We start from the raw sequence: 22,181 nt of genomic DNA, 5'->3' as shown, positions 1-22,181 counted from the left end.
GTATTAATTTGTGCATGGAAATATTGTTCATGTTATATGAGTAGTCTTTGCATATCTAGGTATCTCTAGCTCCTGAGCTCCTTCAATTCATGACTGTTTTTCTATGCCTCTGCTATAAATGACATAAATTCTAAGTCTGGCCTCTGAATTCAACCTTTTAGACAGCAAGAGAACAAAGGAGTATCCAAGAATGCTGAAGTGACAAACATAAACTGATAAACTATATCCAGGTATCTCAACAGGGATCTAAAAAGCAGAGAACCACATGAGAATTGCTGAATAAAACTAGCTGCCAGTGGAATGTAAGGAAGCAACTGGTTGTCTAGTATTGTATTCTGTGTCTTTCCCCACAAGTCAGCAATGAAAGTTTGAACACCTGATGCATTAAGGTGTTTCTGAACCTATGATTTTCATTCCTTCCCTCATCTTTTTGCTTTATGATAATTTATGAAGGTTTTCCACCATATCTCCTGAAGGTTCTTGCCAAGCCTGTTTTGGATGCTTTCCAATTTCTCCTCAGTTTTTCAATTTTGTGCCTGTGTGAAAAGTTCCCATCAAATCTTTAACTTCCCTCTATTAATTTTAAATAAGAACAAGCTAACTCTTAGTCTTTTCCCCATAATTCATGTCCACAGGCTCTTATATGATTTCCCATAGCTCTCATTTTCAAGGACAGCTATCCTTACAAGGACATGGGCATGTAGAAAAGCTTCATGCAAAATGAACAGTATTTTTTTTCTTCCTCTTAATATCTGTAGAACAATCTTAATCTAAATCACTGGTCCCTGGGTAATGGAAAGCAACATGCAGTTTGTTTCCAGCATTTATAAAAGCATTGAAGAAACAGAAAGGATTTTATTTCAACAAGTTTTGGTTCTTTCTCCTGTATTTTACAGTTAGGATTACTTTTCTAGTTATTCCAGCACACATAGATAGATAGATAGATAGATAGATAGATAGATAGATGGGATCTTCAATATTTCTTCTTCTCTAAGGCTTTTCTGTAATTGAAATCCAAATGAACAATATTTATATTTAGTCTTTCTATTTATTATAGTAGCAGAAATGATAGATTTTTCCCAAAGTTATGTCACTTGAATATATACTACTTCCTTTCTTATTTTTGAGGAAAGAGCTTAACAGGTAGGAAGGAAGATGTAAACAGCTACATCACAGGCCTGACCTGTTGTCTTCTGTGAACTTTTAAGAAATGCTAATACCTCCAGGAGAAGACTCCATTGAGCTTCTTGATCCGAGAGTCTGAGATTCGATTCTTGCAGCTCATGTGCCCTGAGTGCTGTCAGAAGCATTGGTGCTCATTCAGCTAACATCAGGTAGATGTGTTTACCTTCATGGACTGCACTTGAGATTGCTAGTTCCAAAATAATTAGGATTGTTGATGGATATGTTTAGAGGATGAAAGAAAAGAGCCAAAATCTGCTGAAGTTATTAGAAAAACTTGTGAGCAAGATTGCCACTGGATGAAAGATATCCAGAGAAATATTTACACCATTTAGCTATTGCAGTAACCATCGAAAGCTTGTGTCTCCAGTCCATCAAGTACTTCTCAGTCAGGTTAAATATGACAGCGGATATCACCGTGATAAATATTTTAATGAAACTCAGATCTCTAAATGGCAGCTGCTATTGTGTTAGATGGATTGTGTGGTATATACACAATAAAATGATTACTCTGTTCCCTGTGGTAACAGACTGATTATACAAGAGACAAAGAGAAGAATAAATTAATATGTGGAAATTGAGGCATAGAGAAGCTTCATGATTTACCTCAAAAAAAGATGATAACTTTGGGAATCCAGATCTCTTGAGTGCTGTCTAGATATAGGTGTAGCCACATACCTGTAGAACATAATGTACTTAATAAAGCTGTTTGGTTTCCTTCAAACTAGAGTTTGAAGTGAACTTGAAATGGAGTTCAAGTCCCATTTCAGCCTTTGATCCTCCTGAACAAGTTATTATAACTTCGGGCAAGTTCAGTGTTTATCTAACAACACTTTTAACCTCCTTATTTGTCTTGCAGAGATGAATACATTTTAAATTTTGAGTCTAATGGAGGTTGGACTAGATGATCTCCAGAGGTCCCTTCCAACCTTATTGATTCTATGATTCTATGATTCTAATGGAGATTATATGAGATTTTTTGGATAGACAGAATTTGGCCCATTTCAACTGGTAAGTGTTAGGTGAGTTTTCCTGAGGAAGACAAGTAGGATTAGATTCAGGATCCTTAGTCTTATAGTGCTTTAACCATTAGGAGCTTATTGCAGGACCATGATATATATGCAAAGTTTATGCCAAATAAAAAGACAGATTGTGCAGGAAGAGATAACACATCCTCTACTTGAATGACTCAATGCAAATTGAAGGCAATGAGTAGCTTTACCAGAAACTAGTCCAAAGAGCAGCTTAATGATACTCTTGGCACATCATGAGCAGAGGGAACATTAATGTGGTTTAATGAAATCCCAGACAAAAAGCTAAGTGGCTTGTGCCTGACATGCATTGACAAAGTATGATCGACTTCTTGTTGATTTACGTGCATGTGTGATCCAAAGGAAGCTGCAGGATTTCAGTTGAGGTAATGAGCATAATTAAAAAGTGAGGGAAAGAAAAAACAGTGGCAGCGGTTGATGGAGTCTAATTGGAGAAGTAAATGAATAAGAAAAAATATTTTGTTTTTGTGTAGTTTAGCAATTAAATCACTACTAAGATAAGAGCTGCCTGATCTAGGAGAAGAGAATCTCCTGCTTCAACTAGATGAGAAAATTTAAAATATCTGCTCAAAGGAATGCCTAAAACATGTAGAACAGGGTGAAGAGTGTATTTTAGTCTTCTATTAAGCTTATGGCTTATATTGAGATGATTCCTCTTACAGATAAGCAACCTGCTATGCTTTGGAAGCTACTTTATAACAACATTGTTTTTATTATAAACAGAAACTGCTTTCTAGCAAATAGAACTGAAATTTATTTTTTCAGTGTGTATGTTAACATTTATATGGATTTTTCATTCATTTAGCCTCTTTAATAAGCAGACTACATTGCCCTTATACAGTTCTGCTTGAGTATTTAAGTGTCATCTGTCTGCATCAAGGGTTTTGATAAAATTTGTGTTGGCTATTTATTTTACATTGGGGTCCTAGGGAGTAACTCTTAGGTTTAACAGATCAGATTTATTATTACTTTTGTGATTAGACTATCAGAAAATGTGTTTGAGTATTTAACTCACAATAACTTATTATCTGAGTCCAATGCAGTTGGCCATAATGGTGGAGATGAAAGCTTGGTGAACGCAAGGCCTCCATCCATCACTTGCTTGAAAAGTAGGCGTAAAATGGTGTTGTAACAGCACATTGGTGGAAAGTTGAGTTTCTAATCTGTACCACTGATCAGAGGAGCTAAAACTGGTGCAGCCTCGGCTAGGAAATCTTGACTTTCCAGTTTGACTTAAAGGTCATGATTTTCACTCAGGACTTATTCTGAGTTCCTGGTGTTTTGATGTGATGGTGGTAACTATACCATGCCAGCAGTGGAAAATAACAGATGGGTCACTGAAAGACAGCATATAGCTTCTGTGTTTCTCGGTTCTGATTTCCAGCTATCACTTCTTATGTGTAAGGCTTTGGACTCAGAGAGAGTGCAAAAAATGCAACTGAATTGGAGAAATTAGTCCAAATGGTTCCTACATATTCGAGATCTCTAAGGTCCATGCAGACCCCATATTTGTATGAAAACCTGACATTGTTTTTTATGGAGTATTTTTAGAAGCACATGTTTTAAGGAAAAGGGACTCTTAGCTTAAAAGCTCTGTTTGGGGCAATGCTTGTAGAGAATAACACATGGCTGTCACTCTTGGGTTGAGTCAGGGGAATGGAAGGTGGCTGCTTCTCCTGGGAGCAAAGAGAGGCTCCAGAGAACAGTTAATTTGGAAATCCCACCCAAATCTGGATCATCAGGAGCTAACAGCAGATCTTCCTAGCTCTTTGTAGGTCCTGAGAGGAGTCCACAGAAGAGACTGTGTGATCATGCCTGGATGGCTGTGCAGACCATAGGTTTTGTAGTCCCTGAGATAGCACTGGAGAGCGTCCAAATGATCCAGAAGCATTTGAGGCTGAGTGCACATCAAGCCCGTTTACTCTTCTCTCTTTCCAACCTCATCCTTAGGCACAGCTGAGCAAACCTTACTGTTTAACACTTGCAGCTTGGGATCTGACCTGCTACATCAGCAAGCATAGTTGTGAGTCCACGGATGCCTGGGTGCATGCAGTTCCTTCACTCCACTTTTGCTCCTTTGCACTTAGTGAGTTTGCATATCTTCACATTTTCTTCTAACTCATCCAAAGAAATCCATCTGTGATCCTGTGTAAAAAAAGATCTGCTGTTTCAGATGATGTGAGAAGAGGTCATGGTCTGGAGACAATGCCTTGATGTCTATGTCCACCTATATGCTTTCCTCATTGCAGGGTCTGAGGGATGAACTTCTACTGCTTACTTGACCAATATGCTTTTATCTAGCCAAAAAAATTTAATTGGCATTATTTCATGTAAGTTTGTAGCATGTTATATAGTCTAATAAATTCTTCTAATATGAGCTTTACGGGGTGGGGGGGAGCTCTTTCTGCATCTTTCTGCAGCAGGTAGATAGGAAGCATACTGGGGACTTACAGTCCTTTACAGAGGCAGACTAGGTGGAATGAATTTTCCTGGAAAATTCTTTTCTTTTTTTCTTTTTTCCCCCCTTCCCTGAAACAAGATAAACTTTCTACTTGCACCTCTTTGTCAGGACTTCCTGTTCTTTACACCACTGATTCACACAAAGAAGTTGTGGCAATAATAATGGGAAAAAACGACCTGGCTGAAGGCAAGAATGAATTAACTTAAAATAACTATTTCCACTTTCCTTTTTTCAGGGAAAAAAAAAATCCTGCTAGAGAAGTTCCAAACTGACCAGGAGGTCAGCATGACAGTCTGAAATTGTCATGGTCTTGTGATGCTGAAAGAGATATCTGGTGTTTTGGAGTTTTCAAAGACACTTCAACTCCTCATTTACTATATTTAGGACTGAATTCATTTTTATCCTTCAGCCTTTTCACATTACACAGCAATGCAAAGTGACATTGACATTGGAGACAGCTATAAAACATTACCTGAATGATGTAAATGGACATTTATGCAAATGTCTATTGGACATGAAAGTGAAGTCTTGTACTTTTTAAACTCATTAGGACACTTATTGTTCTCTAAATTGGCTGAAAACTCTTCCAAAATTTAATTTTAGTATTGAACCCTTCTTTGCACATGTTCTTCCAATGCTAAAAGCTAGATAATTTTGTGACAGGGATGTTTATTTTCCCTGTCAGTCTATGGAGCAGCACAGGGCAGAGGAGGAATATTTTGGGACTGTAATTCAATGAGAGTTGCTCTGTAAAGAAGTGAAGTGTCAGAAAACATGGCTTATCTTTTAATTAAAAAGTAATCACTCACATAGCTGTTCTTACCTCTTCCTGCACTAAATCCTTGGCAACTGGAAAGTCCCCACCCACTGACACGCTTGAGCTGTTGATTCTCAGATTCCTGATGTCCACACGAACGCCAGGGAGAGCCCTGTTTTGCACGTGGTCAGTGCAGGGAAGATGGGACAAGACATACTATAGCACAGCTAAAATATTCTAACATCTTCAGAATTTCTCAGGAGATTACATGAATCATGTACAGTGAAAAGGGTATTTGCTCTGCTTTATACTTCTAAATGATGCTGTCCCTCCCTAATTCCATACCTGCTGCCTTGATTTTTTTTTTTAAGAATAATCCATTCCATGGTGTTATGGTTTAGCTCAAATTTTATTTTCTCTTGACCTAACATTTAATAGTCCCGTTCTTGAATGTCGATAGCCCATAACAACAGTGCTTCAGCTTGCACTGACTACAAAAATGACAGGAAAACACAGAACACAAAGAGCTCTGCTACAGTAGACACATCAGTGAATATTTATTAGAAATAGTCACTTTCTGTCTCAAGGTCACCGCTTTTATTGTATTGGCAAAAACTGTACTTTGGCTCCTTATTATTACTGCAGCCTGTCATATTTTTTTTCCCATATGTTAACACAATTACACATGCATCAACTACAACTACTGCGTACTCAAGATCGAAAACTGTAGAAAAGCAATTGTTTCAAAGTCTGTTTTGGAGGGGGGAAATTCTTATAAAGAAGAAAATAAATCTCCAGTAGAAGCTTGCAGCAGTTATCACTATTTGATTATTTGCAGCTATAATTAGCTGTTGTTTAAGAAGGCATATGGATCTAACAGATGGCAAAGGGGGCAAAAAAAAAAAAAAAAACACAAGTAAGATAAACAGGATTATTTGTACAAGACTTCCTGGTCTCTTTTAGTTATATTTTGCAGTACAATGCTTGGTTTTTAACAAGATAGTATACTATTAATTTGAGGAAAGTCTACGTGTCCTATTTTTCTCTTTAAAAAAGAGCAAAATTAGCATGTTCTACAAGTGTTCCACTTTTGGAGATCATCTTGTCGAACTCCCCTCCTCAAGCAGAGTCACCTAGAGTACATTGCATAGGACCCTACCCAGGCTTTTGAATATTCCCAAGGACAGAGATGTCACAACCTGTCTGGGCACCCTGTTCCAGTGCTCTGTCATCTTTGCAGGAAAGAAGTTCTTCCTCATATTCAGGGGGAACTTCCTGTGCTTCAGTTTGTGTCTGTTGCCTCTTGTCCGGTCGCTTGGCACCACTGAGAAGAGTCTGGTCCCATCCTTTTGACATTCTCTCTTCAGGCATTTATACACATTGTCAAGATCCCTCCTAAGTCGTCTCCAGGCTGAACAGTCCCAGCTCTCTCAGCCTGTCCTGGGATGAGAGATGCTCCAGTCTTTTCATCATCCTAGTAGCCCTCTGCTACTCCCTCCCTCTGGACTCCCTCCAGTAGCTCCATGGTCTCTCTTGTATTGAGGAGCACAGAATTGGACACAGTAGTCTAGATGTGGCCTCATTGGCACTGAATAGAGGGGGAGGATAATCTCCCTCAATATAAAGGCAACACTCCTCCTAATGCAACCCAGGATACCGTTTGCCTTCTTGGCCAAAAGGGCACATTGCTGGCTCATGGTCAGCTTTCTGTCCACCAGCACTCCGAGGTCTTTTTCCATTGAGCTGCTTTCCAGCAGGTCAGCCCCCAGCACTGGCACACGGGGTTATTCTTCCTTGGGTGCAGGACTCTGCACTTGCCTTTGTTGAGCTTCATGAGGTTCCTCTCTGCCCATCTCTCCAGCCTGTTGAGGTCCCTCTGAATGGCAACATTCCCTTTGGTGTCAAGGGGAGTTTCAGATACTGAAAACCAAGAGATAGGCCTGTCCAAAGTGTGTGTCTGGATAAGAGAGAAAGGTAGTCAGGCACTCAATACGTTTGAGTTAATTTTATGACAGTACCAACTAAGAAGATGTGTGCCATAGAAATCTCTGTGGATATGTGTAGGTGGGATACAGCTAGTCCACCCTGAGACACTAAAGACATTACTGTCTGTACTTGTTTCTTAGCATCCTCCCCATTCAACTGCACTGATAGATCATGTGACTAATCTGCTGCAAGGCATGGTCCCGTATCTCAGTTTAAACAGACTTCTACAACGATTTAGTATCAGATAACTTTACACTGAAGCAGATTAGGAAAGATCACATGAACTGCTGACACAGTTTGGCTGCGTGGGTAGTAACATAAGGTTTGTTGGTAGGAAGATGCCAGAATGCTTACAGCTCTTTCTCTAGTGAATGTGTTGTAATGCCCTTCATCTATCTGTGCATGAGTGACCTGGGAGAACAAACCTCCTACATGTAATGGTACGGTAAGTCTCTGAGATTTACTTGTGTTGAGAGCCCAACTGCAGAAACCATGACATGTTTCTTGTGGCTGTGAATTAATCTGAAATACAAATACTTAAGTGTACACCATTATTCACAATGAAATATTTAGAGTAAAGCTTCATCTACAATGACAACATCTTGGTTTCCTTGTGTTTTAAGGAAAATCTCTTTCATTAAACAAAGCCTAGCTGAACCTTGTATTTCCATTTCTTTGAACAGCAGAGTAATAATACTGTTTTTCTCAAATAATAAGAGAGATTCAAGAAGTTGCCAGTGATTGAGTAATTATCTTGTTTCCTGTGCTGCAGTCATAAAGGCATTAAAAAAATTAGATGTTAAGTTAGATCTGTTTTCCATATGGATTTTTTCCTGACTCTTTAATCACTCCCTGTATGTTTTAGACCTTTAGACACAGTACTTAATAAGTGGCAGAGTGCTACTTCTGGAGAAAGCATGATATAAACCTGAACTCGTGTTTCAAAAAGCTTACCTCCATCACAATGATATTTCCTGGAGTTGTAACTTTACATTTAGAATAAAAAATATGTGTCTGCAGTAACCACGCAGTAATCATGGCTGGATTGTCTTCATCTACACTCTGTGTAGGCAGTGCAATGTGATGTTATGTCTCCAGCAGCAGAGTGCCGGGACTGAGCCACCACATTTCTTTGCTTCTTGTTTTGAAAAAAAGAAGTAAGTTATCTTGCTTCTCTGTGATCAATTCTGGGTTAGAGAATAAAGGACAGAGCCAGGATAAATCCTGTCTCTGCTCTTTCTTTGACAAATGTTGAAGGTGATTTATAATAAAAGCTAAGCTAACTAGGGGATGTAAGTGTGGTGTTTTCCCCTGGTACTTCTCAGCAAGTCTGCAGTAGTCAAGTCCTACGAGATTAATAGAGAAGTTGTATAGAACAATATTCTCTTCAAGAGAGGTTTTAGCATGTTTTCTCTGGAGAATACGGCTTTTTCACATCTCATTTATGTCTCTTGCTCCTTGTTGTGTAGGGAAATCCAACATTATTTAAGGTTATTCTTAGAAGAGGTTGGACTAGATGATCTCCAGAGGTCCCTTCCAACCTTACTAGTTCTATGATTCTATGAAAAGTAGTTGATTTTAAGATAAGCCAAGTACTCAGTTTTGCACTTTTATTCCTGTTTCTGCTATCTATTAGAAACAGAATTAAAAAATAATGAAAAAGTGATATAATGTTGATCATTTGAGCTGGGCATTATCTCTCTGTAGCTTTATAATCAAGAACCTCTTCCTTTCTAACTGTTGTTTTTTATCAGAAAGGCTCTAAATATATACATGTATTTCACATGTAGCTTTGAAAGTAGTCTTGTATCATAGGAATATTGCTTAGTGTGGGAATTCTGTGTTAGGGATTGCGTGATAATGTGTTTATGTGTTTTAAAATCCTGATGAAATAAAATCCTGATGAAAAACCAGCATTTCTCAAAGAATCAGATTATACTAAAGTTCTTAGGCAAATCTGTGTCTCAGACCTGGATGCCTACTACCCTTGAAATGATTCTTTGCCTAGGTTTATTCCATTTTTCTTTGACAGTGACTGACTTCACAGGGAAGTACAATTGAAAATGTAATTATAGAAAGAATTTAGCTGTCTGGGTTGGAGCATGCTAATCGCCAACATGATAAACAGGTTGCGGAGTGCAAAAAAATGGACTCTCCTATATCTAGCAAACAGCAAGGGTCCACATGACTAAGGTGGCTCTGGGGGAATCATTCATCATGAAGTCTTGTCTATGCCAAGGCATTGCCAATTCAAAGTGTCTCCTTGACAGAAACTAGAGGTTGAGGTATACGTACATCATTGCCAGTCGATTTTGTCAAGGTGAATTTTCAATTTGCTTTGTGCAGGAATTGTTGTTGAGAGAGAGCAGCTCTGAAACTGCTCAAGCCATTCTGAGAGCTTGTGGGTAAAGATCAAAGTGCAGGCTAACATGGGGGACACTGTTGTGGGTGTCTACTACAGGCCACCTGACCAGGAAGAGAAAGTTGATGAGGCCTTCCATAGGCAGCTGGAGGTAGCCTCAAGATCACAGGCCCTGGTTCTCCTGGGGGACTTCAGCCACCCTGACATCTGCTGGAGGGACAACACAGCAAGGCACAAACAGTCCAGGAGGCTCCCGCAATGCATCGATGATAACTTCTTGTCACAAATGGTGGAGGAGCCTACGAGGAAGGGTGTCCTGCTGGATCTTGTCCTTACCACCAGAGAGGGACTGGTTAGAGATGTGAAGGTTGGGGGCAGCCTTGGCTGCAGTAACCATGAGATGGTGGAGTTCAGGATCCTGCAGGAAAGAAGTAAGGCAACAAGCAGGACTGCAACCCTGGACTTCAGGAGAGCAGACTTTGGGCTCTTCAGAGACCTAATTGGTGGAAGCTCATGGGTTAAGGCCCTAGAAGGATGTGGGGTCCAGGAGACCTGGCTACTATTCAAACATCACTTCCTCCAAGCTCAAGAGTGGTGCATCCCTATGAGTAAGAAGGGCAGCAAAGGAGGCAGGAGACCTGCATGGGTGAGCAAGGAGCTCTTGGCCAAATTCAGACAGAAGAAGAAAACACACAGACTATGGAAGAGGGACAGGCTGCTTAGGAGAATTATAGGAATGCAGCCAGAGTATGTAGAGATGCTGCGAGGAAGGCTAAGGCCCAGCTGGAATTGAGTCTGGCAAGGGATGTCAAGGACAACAGGAAGGGCTTCTTCAGATACCTCAGCAGCAAGAAGAGGACTGGGGAAAATGTGGGGCCACTACTGAATGGGGCAGGGGCCCTGATGACAAGGGATACAGAGAAGGCAGAATTACTGAATGCCTTCTGTACTTCAGTCTTCACTGCTAAGGGCAGCCCCCAGGAATCCTGCAGCCTGGACGTGAGGCAGAAAGTCTGGAGAAGGGAAGACTTTCTTTTGGTTGAGGAGGAAAGGATTAGAGACCTTCTGGGCAGGCTAGACATCCACAAATCCATGGGCTCAAATGGGAGGCACCCACAGGTACTGAGGAAGCTGGTGGATGTTGTTGCCAGTCCGCTCTCCATCATCTTTGAAAGGTCTTGGAGAACTGGAGAGGTGCCTGAGGACTGGAAGAAAGCCAGTGTCACTCCAGTCTTCAAGAAGGGCACGAAGGAGGACCCAGGCAACTATAGGCCAGTCAGCCTCACCTCCATCCCTGCAAAGGGGATGGAACAGTTCATTCTGGATGCCATCTCCAGAGATATGGAGGAAAAAAAGGTGATCAGGAGTAACCAGCATGGATTCAGCAAGGGGAAATCCTGCTTAACCAACCTGATAGCCTTCTAGGATGGACTAACTGGCTGGGGGGATGAGGGGAGAGCAGTGGACGTTGTTTACCTTGACTTCAGCAAGGCTTTTGACACTGTCTCCCATAACATCCTCTTAGAGAAGCTCAGGAAGCATGGGTTAGACAAGTGGACAGTGAGGTGGATTGAGAACTGACTGAAAGGCAGAGCTCAGAGGGTCGTCATCAGTGGCATGGAGTCCAGTTGGAGGCCTGTAGCTAGTGGCGTCCCCCAGGGCTCAGTACTGGGTCCCATCCTATACAACTTCTTCATCAATGACCTGGATGAGGGAATGGAGTGCATCCTCAGCAAGTTTGCTGATGATGCCAAGCTGGGAGGAGTGGCTGACACAACTGAGGGCTGTGCTGCCATTCAGAGAGACCTGGACTGGCTGGGGAGTTGGGTGGAGAGGAACCTCCTGAGGTTCCACAAGGGCAAGGGCAGAGTCCTGCATCTAGGGAGAAATAACCCTAGGCACCAGTACAAGCTGGGGGCTGACCTTGTGGAGAGCAGCTCTGCAGAGAAAGACCTGGGAGTGCTGGTGGACAAAAAGTTGACCACGAGCCAGCAATGTGCCCTTGTAGCCAAGAAGGCCAATGGTGTCCTAGGTTGCATTAGGAAGAGTGTTGCCAGCAGGTTGAGGGGGTGATCCTGCCCCTCTACTCAGCCCTGAGGAGGCCTCATCTCGATTACTGGGTCCAGTTCTGGGCTCCCCAGCACAAGAGAGACATGGAGCTACTGGAGAGAGTCCAGTGCAGGGCTACAAAGATGATCAGAGGGCTGGAGCACCTGCCCTATGAGGAACGGCTGCGAGAGCTGGGCCTCTTCAGCCTGGGGAAGAGAAGACTGAGGGGGGATCTGATCAATGTGTACAAGTACCTGAAGGGAGGGTGTCAAGGGGACGGGGACAAACTCTTTTCAGTTGTCCCGTGTGACAGGAGAGGAGGCAATGGGCAGAAGTTCTGCCTGACCGTGAGGGGGAACTTCTTCCCTGTGAGAGTGACGGAGCCCTGGACTCCCAGGTTGCCCAGGGAGGTGGTGGAGTCTCCTTCTGTGGAGATCTTCAAGGCCTACCTGGATGTAACCCTGTCTACCATGCTCTAGGTGACCCACTGAGCAGGGAGGATGGACTAGATGATCTCCAGAGGCCCCTTCCAACCTTACTGATTCTGTGATTTTTGTAAAGAAAGAGGAAAAAAAATGTGAGTACATGATGGTTGGAAGGAAGGAGATTTAAAGGGAGGAAGAGATGACAGGCATGCGGAGAGCAGAGGATCAGAGAATCATGGAATCACAGAATAGTGAAGGTTGGAAGGAACCCTGAGAGATCATCCAGTCCAAACTCAAGCAGGGTCACCTACAGCACATTGCACAGGATTGCATCCAAGCCAGATTTTGAATATCTCCAGAGAGGGAGACTCCACAACCTGTCTGGGCACCCTGTTCCAGTGCTCTGTCATCCTCACAGGAAAGACATTCTTCCTCATATTCAGGGGGAACTTCTTGTGCTTCAGTTTGTGTCTGTTGCCTCTTGTCCGGTCGCTTGGCACCACTGAGAAGAGTCTGGTCCCATCCTCTTCACATTCTCTCTTCAGGCATTTATACACATTGTCAAGATCCCTCCTAAGTCGTCTCCAGGCTGAACAGTCCCAGCTCTCTCAGCCTGTCCTGGGATGAGAGATGCTCCAGTCTCTTCATCATCCTAGTAGCCCTCTGCTGGACTCCCTCCAGTAGCTCCCTGGTCTCTCTTGTATTGAGGAGCACAGAAATGGACACAGTAGTCTAGATGTGGCCTCATTGGCACTGAATAGAGGAGGATAATCTCGCTCTATCTAAAGTCAACACTCCTCCTAACACAACCCAGGATACCATTTGCCTTCTTGGCCAAAAGGGCACATTGCTGGCTCATGGTCAGCTTTTTGTCCACCATGACTCCCAGGTGGGGAGCTGCTTTCCAGCAGGTCAGCCCCCAGCCTGTACTGGCACTTCGGGTGATTCCTCCCTAGAGGCAGGACTGCAAAACTCCGCACTTGCGTTTGTTGAGTTTCCTGAGGTTTCTCTCTGCCCAACTCTCCAACCTGTCGAGGTCTCTCTGAATGGCAGCACAGCCTTCTCGTGTATCTCATCCTTACCAGGCTGGCCAATTGCCTCACTTAGCGAGGTGGATCACATTTCTCCCTGTCAGTTGTTGACCTTCAAACACAGTGCCGTGGTCATTGAAACCAAAACCCTGTTGCCAACATCAGTGGCACAGACAGTTGTTAACTTGGAAAATCCCTCTGCTCCTCCTCCCATCCTTCCCCCTCACTGGTAGGATTGAGGAGAAAATGACCTGGGCTCCCACACCCTTGACCACCATCCCCAGAGCTCTCAAGTCCTGATTTATGGTTTCCAATTTGCCCTTGGTATCGTTAGTGCTCACATGGAAGAGCAGCAGAGGGTAATACTCCCACACGTAGACAAGCCTTGGCAGCCCTTCCATGACATCTCATATTCAGGCCCCTGGCAGGCAACAGACCCCTCTCAGCAGGAGATCAGGTCGGCAGGTAAGTGCCTCCGTCCCCTGCAGCAGGGAGTCACCCAGGACAAGCACTTGCTACTTCTCCTGGGTGTTCAAGCAAGGCACAGGGTCTGTCAGCCCAGTTGCTTCCCTTGGAACCATGCCCAGCTCCTCCTCAGCCTGGAGGGCACTAAACCTGTTCCTCAATTGCAAGTCTTCAGGAGGAGTAAGAGTCTTGCTCCTGCTATGAGAAGTGACCAGTTTCCAGCCTTCTTCTGCAGTGTTGTGATGTACCGTTTCACTCGACACAAAGCCCTCCAGCAGCTCCTCTGCTGTGGGAGGCTGGGACTCCTGAAGCTGTCTGCTCTCTGAGAATACCCTGTCTATATCCTGCTTAGAATGGAGGTTAGAAAGGCTTAGAATTGAAAAAGAGGGAAGTGGGATATCTGAAGAGGAAAATCAGGATGACTGGCCAGAAACATTTGGGGGAATGAGTGTTAGTCTATTTAGCATGAGTCCTAGGAACTTGGAAAGCTGGAGGAGGTGTTCTGACCTGCAAAATGAATCAGCAACTTTGAACATTTTTTGCTCAAAATGTTTTCTTCCTGTCCCCACATGAAGACTGGTGCTAGAGTATGGCAAGTAGAGATAAAACAAATGAGAACAATTGAAAATTAGGAAGTACAAAGTTAAGAGGCCTGCTAGTGCTGTGCATCACCTGAAGGGTGCTGCCAATCTGGCCAGACAATTGAGGGAACACATTCAGTTGACTCACCAGAGTGTCGTTCAAGGAGGTGAGCAAGGAAAACCCTACAGTGAGGAAAAACAGCAATTCTGGTTTATCACACCCCTTCAAATCACAAACAGATTACATTAGAATTACATTAGATTGCTAAAGTGGATTCATTATCAACAACTACAAAATGCATCAAATTATATCCATTACAAACAGGCAAAGCAATGATTAATGAGATTCGATCTGTTCTTACAGTCCTCTGTAGAGGACTCAGGTTTCTGATGTTGTTCTTCAGGTCCTGTTCCACTGCCTTAAATATATTAGACATATCTGTTGTTTTTTCTTTCTCTACTATCCTATCACTCTTTATACATGCTTAGATATTATGCAAAATTAATTTCTTCTACTTATTTTTACACATCTGCCACTGACAGATAATCTTTGCTTCAAGTTCTTTTCTGTTGGTGGTGATCTTCAGAGCAATGTAGTTGAAATTATAGCTAAATTAGGCTGAAGATAAGTAAAACATTTTTTGTGTAGAGGTCAAATATTCACCAGCTACTTCCTTGTAATTTTATCTGCAGAGATGTTTTTCAAGGGCCTCCAGGATCTAAATAACAATGCCTCCCACTGATTCTTTCAAGTCATGAGTAGTTTATGATGTGCTAGAAAAACATTTAGGCATCCCCATCTATTTTCACTTCCAGGTGGAAAGGTTAGGTATGCCAGGACGAATCTGGAAGAGCTTGCTAAGTCAGATATGGATATGGTGAAAGAGCAGGGCATGATAAACTGAGTGGTTTATACAGCTAGCCTATGATATGTGGATGTGGAAGTGTGCAAGCTTGCAAAGGGTCTTTTCATTTTTAACACATTACTTAGTAGTCTTTAAAGGGATTGGTAGGGGTGGTGGTAGGAAGGCAATATATTTCTCCTGGAAGGAATAGAAAGAGAGAGAGGAAGGTGGATGAACAGATTTTTCTCATTCCCTTAGAGGAATGTTGTGGAGCACAGCTGTCCTGTTTGTGCTTGTGATGGTTCTTACAGATATTTTAGAGGTCAATTTCACCTAAAGAAAGTAAGCAATAAATGGAATGGCCACTTAGGAAAATGAGGCAGGAAAATCTTCTTTCTAGCTTAAGAGACACTGACAGTATCACAAATAAATCTCCTAAAAAAAGAAATTTACTTGAGCAAATTTCTGCTCAAGTACTGAAAAAAGCTTATTACTACAAAATTAGAATTTCCTTGTTGAGTTCACCAAGTTCAGGCATTTGAAAGCCTGGAATAAAGAGCTGCACAGAGGTCAGCACAGTCTTAGCACCAACCCTCAAAAAGAAGTGAGAGCTCCCAGCAGTTACTACACACTGTATTGGTCTTCCCTTGCTTACACATGACTATTGATCTGCGTAGGCACAGTGTGGAGCAGTTTGGAAAACTGAGGTTATGTCAGAAGGATATTTAGGAGGACCTGATGGTTCTCACACCATCCTATGCTTTGTGCCAAAAGGCAGAGATGCATGTGTGTGCACAGAATAACGTCAGTAGTGACAAATGCCGGTCTTGGTACCATTGATTTTGTTAGCAGACAAGTCTGTGGGTTTAGAAAGAGGTGAGTGATTAGTGTCGGACAGTATCCTGGGAACAAGGTGCACAGTTTATAAAAGTTAGGGAGATTATGATATTTTCATCCAGTAGTCTAAAGAAGCATAAGTCTAGTGTAGTATTACTTCTCTTTAGTGAAAGAAGTCTTTACACAGTCATATAACCTGTTCACTGTATGTACTTGAAAGTAAGGAATACATCCTTGATTAGTTCAAAGTTTAGGTTGCAGAGATACTCCTCTTTGGTAAATATTTCTCTATGTTTGCAAGTCTGAGTTTTGCTGAGTTCAATATTCTGGGAGGACACAAGATACCGATGATCAATGTGAAGCTGATCTTTTTATTAGTTATATGGAGAGGATGGGTCACATTCTGGATTAGGACTTCCGAAAGCTGAGTTCTGTTTCTGTTCACAGGTAAAACTCTGCAGCTCAATTTGCTATTGAGAATACAAGTGTGTTATTTTAAAACATATCTGATGTACAATGAAGAGTTTTTCGTTGAGATGTTTGAGGTGTTTATGATAGTAGAGATAAATATAAACATTTATATAGATCACCACTATAGAGACAGTTATATAGACCGAAGCCATCAAACAGCAAATATGTCAAAAGACATACTGAGTAATTACTTTGGGTAGTAGCCTGGATGTAAGAAGGCCAATAATTTTAAGGGTTCTATTATTCAATTGCTTTGTCCATGAGTTAATCATGACATAGATTGAGAAGAAGAAAATAAGGTTTTTAAATAGTTCCTTCTTCTCCTCTTTTAATGCACATAACATTCAATGAGTCTCATTTTTTTCATTTTTATGTCAAATTGATGAGAAGGAAAGTGTCACATGAGGGAGGGGTGTACACTGTAAGAGCAAAATATAAACTGTGCAAAAAGAACAAAAAACCCGCTAGCTGGAACCACATGTGTCAACAAAATAAACTATGAGCCTGGAAAGTCAAGTAATTGTGCATGTCAATGGTTGAATCCAACTCCTTAGAGGACTCAGACTGTTTGGTTTTCATTCCGTTCCATTCCATTCCATTCTTCTGTGCAGTATTATTAGCAGTATTCAGAAGTGCTAAACCTCAGCTGATCAGGAGCCCATTAATATCTCAGCTTCCAGCATCAGCACTTACTCTAGCAGGGGAAATAGCCTAAGAAGTCCAGCATGGTTGTCTTTACAGAAGCATGCTCGTGTTCAGGCTAGGTGCTTGCATTTATATAGAGTCATAGCCGTTCTCCTTTGCCTAGAGGAGGGGTAGGATGCCTGCATAGTGGTCAGCATTGTCCAGGTACTTTCATACTGCTGAGGACTTCTCCCAGGAAGCTCCAGCCACAACCTTGTGTGGTATTTAAGAGGCAAAGAAGCAGGCTGTTGCCATTCAGATTAGCAGTGATGAACTGTGTCAATCTGAAGACCATCAGGCATTCATCTGCTGTAGGCCTTTGCAAAAGTAGGTCCCTGCTTGAAACTGAGCAGTCTTTTGGCTCTGGGGTATCATATCCACTTACACTGATTTGAAGCATCCTGAAGCATTGTAGCATGTTTTTGGCTTTGACCTTCCCAACAAGAATAAGGGCTCTTTATGCCACCTTGCAAATCTATCTCCTAAAGTAGTTACACACTAGCAGTGGTCTGTGCAGAGTGTGTCTGAAAAGAAAATGACATTAAACTTTCTATCTTCAAAGAGTACCAGTATATCAATATCCAAATCAAATAATATAAAGTACCTTTTGTCTGCCAGATAGGAAGACGAATGCATTATACCTCTAACATAATTTTCCCAATGTCTCTAATATGATGAGGTTTAAATTAAAATAAATATGACTGCATGCTTTTGAAGAGATAATCAGGCTGAAACATTCTAGTCTAACTGGTGTAACATAAGGAAGTAAATATGTATCTATTTAGGCTGACTTATGCATAACATTGTGCAGAATATGTGATGGGAAGACAATAGCAGGATGACACACTTGTGCTGTTTCCAGGTGTGCTTGGTGTGCTTGGTAGAAGTCAGTAATCGAAAAATGCTTTGAATGCTGTTTGGATGTCAGCCCTATGGTCTTTCTAATTATTTCTTATTGCTATTCAATCAACTCTTGTTTTCTCCTTACATAGAACAGAACTTTTTAAGAAGGTGCAGCTTCATCTACATTTTTTTAGTTCCATCAGACAGACACCACAAAACGTAATCATTATAATGACAAAGCTCCATTCACTTCTCTACCAGGGGCTGTAGTGCCTTTTTTTAGCTCTTCATCTTCTTTTATTTTTTCCCCCAAACAAACTTTACCTTGGAAAATTTTCACTCTTCACCAACTTCTAATTGCAAATTATGTATGATTCTTGCATTGAAAAGAAAAGCAGTAGCTTTTCACACAGTGGAATAGACCTGTCCTGATCTGAGACTCTTGACGAACCAGCAGTCTCTGTAGCAGACTTTCTGACCTGGACTTTTATTTTACCACAGCTCATAGGCTCAAAACAATTATGCAAAGACCCAGATTCCCAGAAATACCTTCTGAGAAAGCATCCCTCTTTTAAAAAAGCATGTACCTACTGGCTTCCTAAGGAGGATCACAGATCTGTCTCTCTTTAAAGGACTGATACTGGTACATTTTTTTTTAAGCACATCTTGTCAGGAGTTGTAGATGTCTATTTCCAATATACCATTTGCTAGAGAAATATATTGCAAAAGCTCAGATTCCTACAGCACTAGATGCTGGAAAAAGATAAAATTGGTACTGACTAAATTCTGCAGGAAGTTGTTGCTCTGAGGCAATGAAATTATAATTAACAAGGGATTCTGATTAATAGTCAGATACAACTTGAAAGTACCTGAACTCTTGGTGCCCAGTTGTTAGTTAAATAGACAGGCACTGCAGACTCTTCAGAAGAAATTCATTGTAGTAAATGTTGTTGTCTCCAATGTAGGTTTCTAAACCTAAGCAAATCATACTGTGCTGCCTTTAGTGAAAGAAGAATTACTTAGTAAGGGGTGGACTTCAGGCTACAACTGACCTCATTCTAAAGTGGGCCCCCTCTTCTGGTCCGATTCCTTAGGCTCCAAAACAGCCAAAACTATTAACTCAGATACAGACTTAGACACTGGAAGCACCTAGAAGTGAGAAAGGATAAATCCCACCTTAATTTATATTTAATTAATTTGTGATGATGCAATATATTGGCACTTGATGGTTGATCAGTGGCACAAGCCACTGATTGTCTGAATTCAGTGTGCAGAAGCTTAGAGCTTTTGCTTTTGAGTGCTCTATTTCACTATTGTATCCCAATTGTATGGGATAACTTTTCAACTCTTACACAGGCTAAGGGCCTGAAGGAATTCACAGGCCTTCTGGCAATTTGAAAAAAAATGAGGCTACTTTTTTTTTTTTTTTCTTTTCCTGAATTTTAATTTATGATGCCTCTTCCTCTCTGGGCTCTACCTTGGAGAAGTGCTGTTGGCTAGCGTCCCCTTGCAAGCAGTAACTTCTGAAAGCACCAGAGATGACGAGAAAGCTCCCTTTTCTGAAAAATGTCCACTGCAGATAAAAGATGAAATTTCATAGATGCAGTCTGTGCTGTTAAACACCCACAGTCCGCATGCTCCTGCAGAGCACCCCAACTCCCCCTGCCCCTGAAGACATCTGATGCTCTAGCTTTCATTAGAAGTAAAGTTAGTAGGGTAAGTGTTGTCACAGGGTCAGCCATTCTCGCTTTGAAATTCAGCCTGCCTGCTTCAATTTAGCATTTATTTTCTTTAAATACCGTGGCTGGGAAACTACAACCCACAATAACAATCTGCTCCATTAACATTCATTATTGTGAATGCCAGTGTTTAATTACAAGTAGTAATATAACTATCCTAGATAATTCTGAAATGAAAGTGTAAGAGAGAAAATAATCTCCCTGTAGAAATCATTTTGGTATTCTGTCTGTGTTTTACAGGTGATTCCAGCCTTTGCTCAGCCTGTGTTCATGAAAACAATGTTTATAGCAGAATATTTCAGATCTTGTACAGGAATGAAGAAATTGTTCTTAATGAATCAATGAACTTCAGAGTGCACCTGCTTCTGGATGGTGAAAGGGTGAGTTGTCTTGGGATGTTCATGAAAAACATAAGGGCGAGGATTCATCCTATTTAACTTTAGGTTTCCGTAATATAGATTTCTCCCTGTAAAAGGTCACTCTGGGATCCCCATAGTGTCACAGAACTGGCCCATGTAGCCAATGGGGGTGAGGGCATGATTTATCTAACCAAATACCAACATCTGCATTAGGAGGAGATGAACCATGCTTTACCCACTATTGCATATATTGCCTAGGGATACTTGAGGGAGCTTGTTTAGGTGTGAATAACAGCACTGAAAACATCTGCATTTGGGCAGGCAAGTCCTACGTAGTTATGAAACAGTTTGAATCCTGCTGCCAGACTTTCTAATGGAATAAGAAATTGAAACTTGAGCATGGCAGCATATCAGAAATGCAAGTGTGCCAATCAGAATTCATCATTTGTGCACTAAATCACTCGTTTTACACATCTGTGTAGATTTACCTTACCTGAGAAAACTGTGAATCTTGCTAGGGCCACCTCATCCTCTGACTACCCATTACAGCTGTCTTCTCCTCCCCTCTCCTCGCTACTATTTCTTGCTCCAGCAATGACAGTACTTGACAGTACTGAGACCAAGCTACTCTGGCTTTTCCACTCAGAGCCACTCAAAGGTCTCCTCATCCTTGTCCTTAGTGCTCTTGATCTGAGAGTGCAGTGCGGACTTTCTGGAGCTGATTGTCCCCATAGCCCAAGAAAGATGTCCATGGTTTATTTGCTCAGTCATGTCTCAGATAGAATGGGCCCCTACTGAGGTCTCTCTCCTCATTTCTCCATTGGGTGACAGATTCTCTGTGGCATGGCACTCAAGGTCAGGCCCAGTGTGCCATCTCTGTGCTTTGCCTGTGCAAGACTAGCATGGATTATATAGCATTGGCACCAGCTCTCAGTGATAGTGAGATGCACATGACATCACTTGTTCTTGCAAAATCAGCATCCTATCAGAAATAGGTCCACAAATGCAGCCAGTCTGGACCAAGTGCTGTATGTTTAAATTGGACCCAGACATGCTAGCCTAACTTTCCTTATATGAACTTGTATTTGATGAGGAAGAGATTTAAAATTTCTGTTTTGACTGATTTCAACCCGTATATCTATACGTACACACACACACACATATATATAAAGTATATAAATTAAAACAGATGGGAAACTTAATTTAAGCTCATTGCACATGCTTCCCTTTCCCTCTCACTGTTTTCCTTTTTTTTTTTTTAGATACAGTATCATCACTTTATTCCTCCCTAGAATTATTGTTTTCTGCTTATATGAAAAATTAGTAAGTGCAAACCTATCAATATTCGTTAGAAAAATGTTCCAGCACACTTAATTGAAAATTAATCTTATCCTTCCACCGTGGAACATCTCTGATTAAAAGTACTTCCTTTCAAATTATGGCAATTTTTGCTGCACTGAGCAGGAATGATTTCTGATGATTTTTGTATTAATATTCAGGAAAGTTGTGCACCCCTCAAAATGAAAAATAAAGATCCCACAAGATTCCTCACAGCTGAAGTTCATCCTGAATTCTGATGAGCTGTGTTCCTCTCAGTCTTCTTCACATAGGAGGACCCTTGGGAGAGGGACAGCTGCCTAATTCTGTACTTATGGAATGGTTTTACACAGACAAAACTCCATTATTTTTGCTAAAGCTGCTTCTTATTTGCAGGGGAGAGGAGAAACAGGTTTTTTGGTCCCGAATGAGCTGCTGAAGGCACTCTAAAGGACTGCATGCAAAATAAAGGGTTGTCGAACCTTTTGTGTGCTGAGCAGATCAGCACAATTCACTTCTGCTTAAAGTTCCCAGGTCTGTGTTTCCTGCTCCAGTATCTTGTCCTCCAAGACTTTACAAATCACAAATAAATTTCATGTATTATAAAAGAAACCAAAACATGTCACCCGACAGGGCACAATGCTCAAAAGAAACCTTGCTGTATAAGCAGCTCCTGTTCAGAGACTGTGTTGCATCTTTGTCTCCTGTCTCATACGCCGGCTGCGACTCTTGCAA

At 41.6% G+C, this 22,181-nt stretch overlaps 1 protein-coding gene across 1 annotated transcript in view; it reads left to right on the top strand.

The window, feature by feature from the left end:
* The window catches only part of FAM135B (family with sequence similarity 135 member B), a 138,798-nt gene that overhangs the window by 46,873 nt on the left and 69,744 nt on the right, over positions 1 to 22,181 (top strand). Inside the window, exon 3 of the mRNA XM_062568434.1 lies at positions 20,011 to 20,150. Coding sequence (XP_062424418.1) covers positions 20,011 to 20,150 — 140 coding nt within the window. The remainder of the gene's footprint in view (positions 1 to 20,010; positions 20,151 to 22,181) is intronic.

Source organism: Rhea pennata, chromosome 2 (assembly GCF_028389875.1).
Source record: "Rhea pennata isolate bPtePen1 chromosome 2, bPtePen1.pri, whole genome shotgun sequence".
NCBI lineage: Eukaryota > Metazoa > Chordata > Aves > Rheiformes > Rheidae > Rhea > Rhea pennata.
This window is presented reverse-complemented; position numbering and strand designations above follow the sequence as displayed.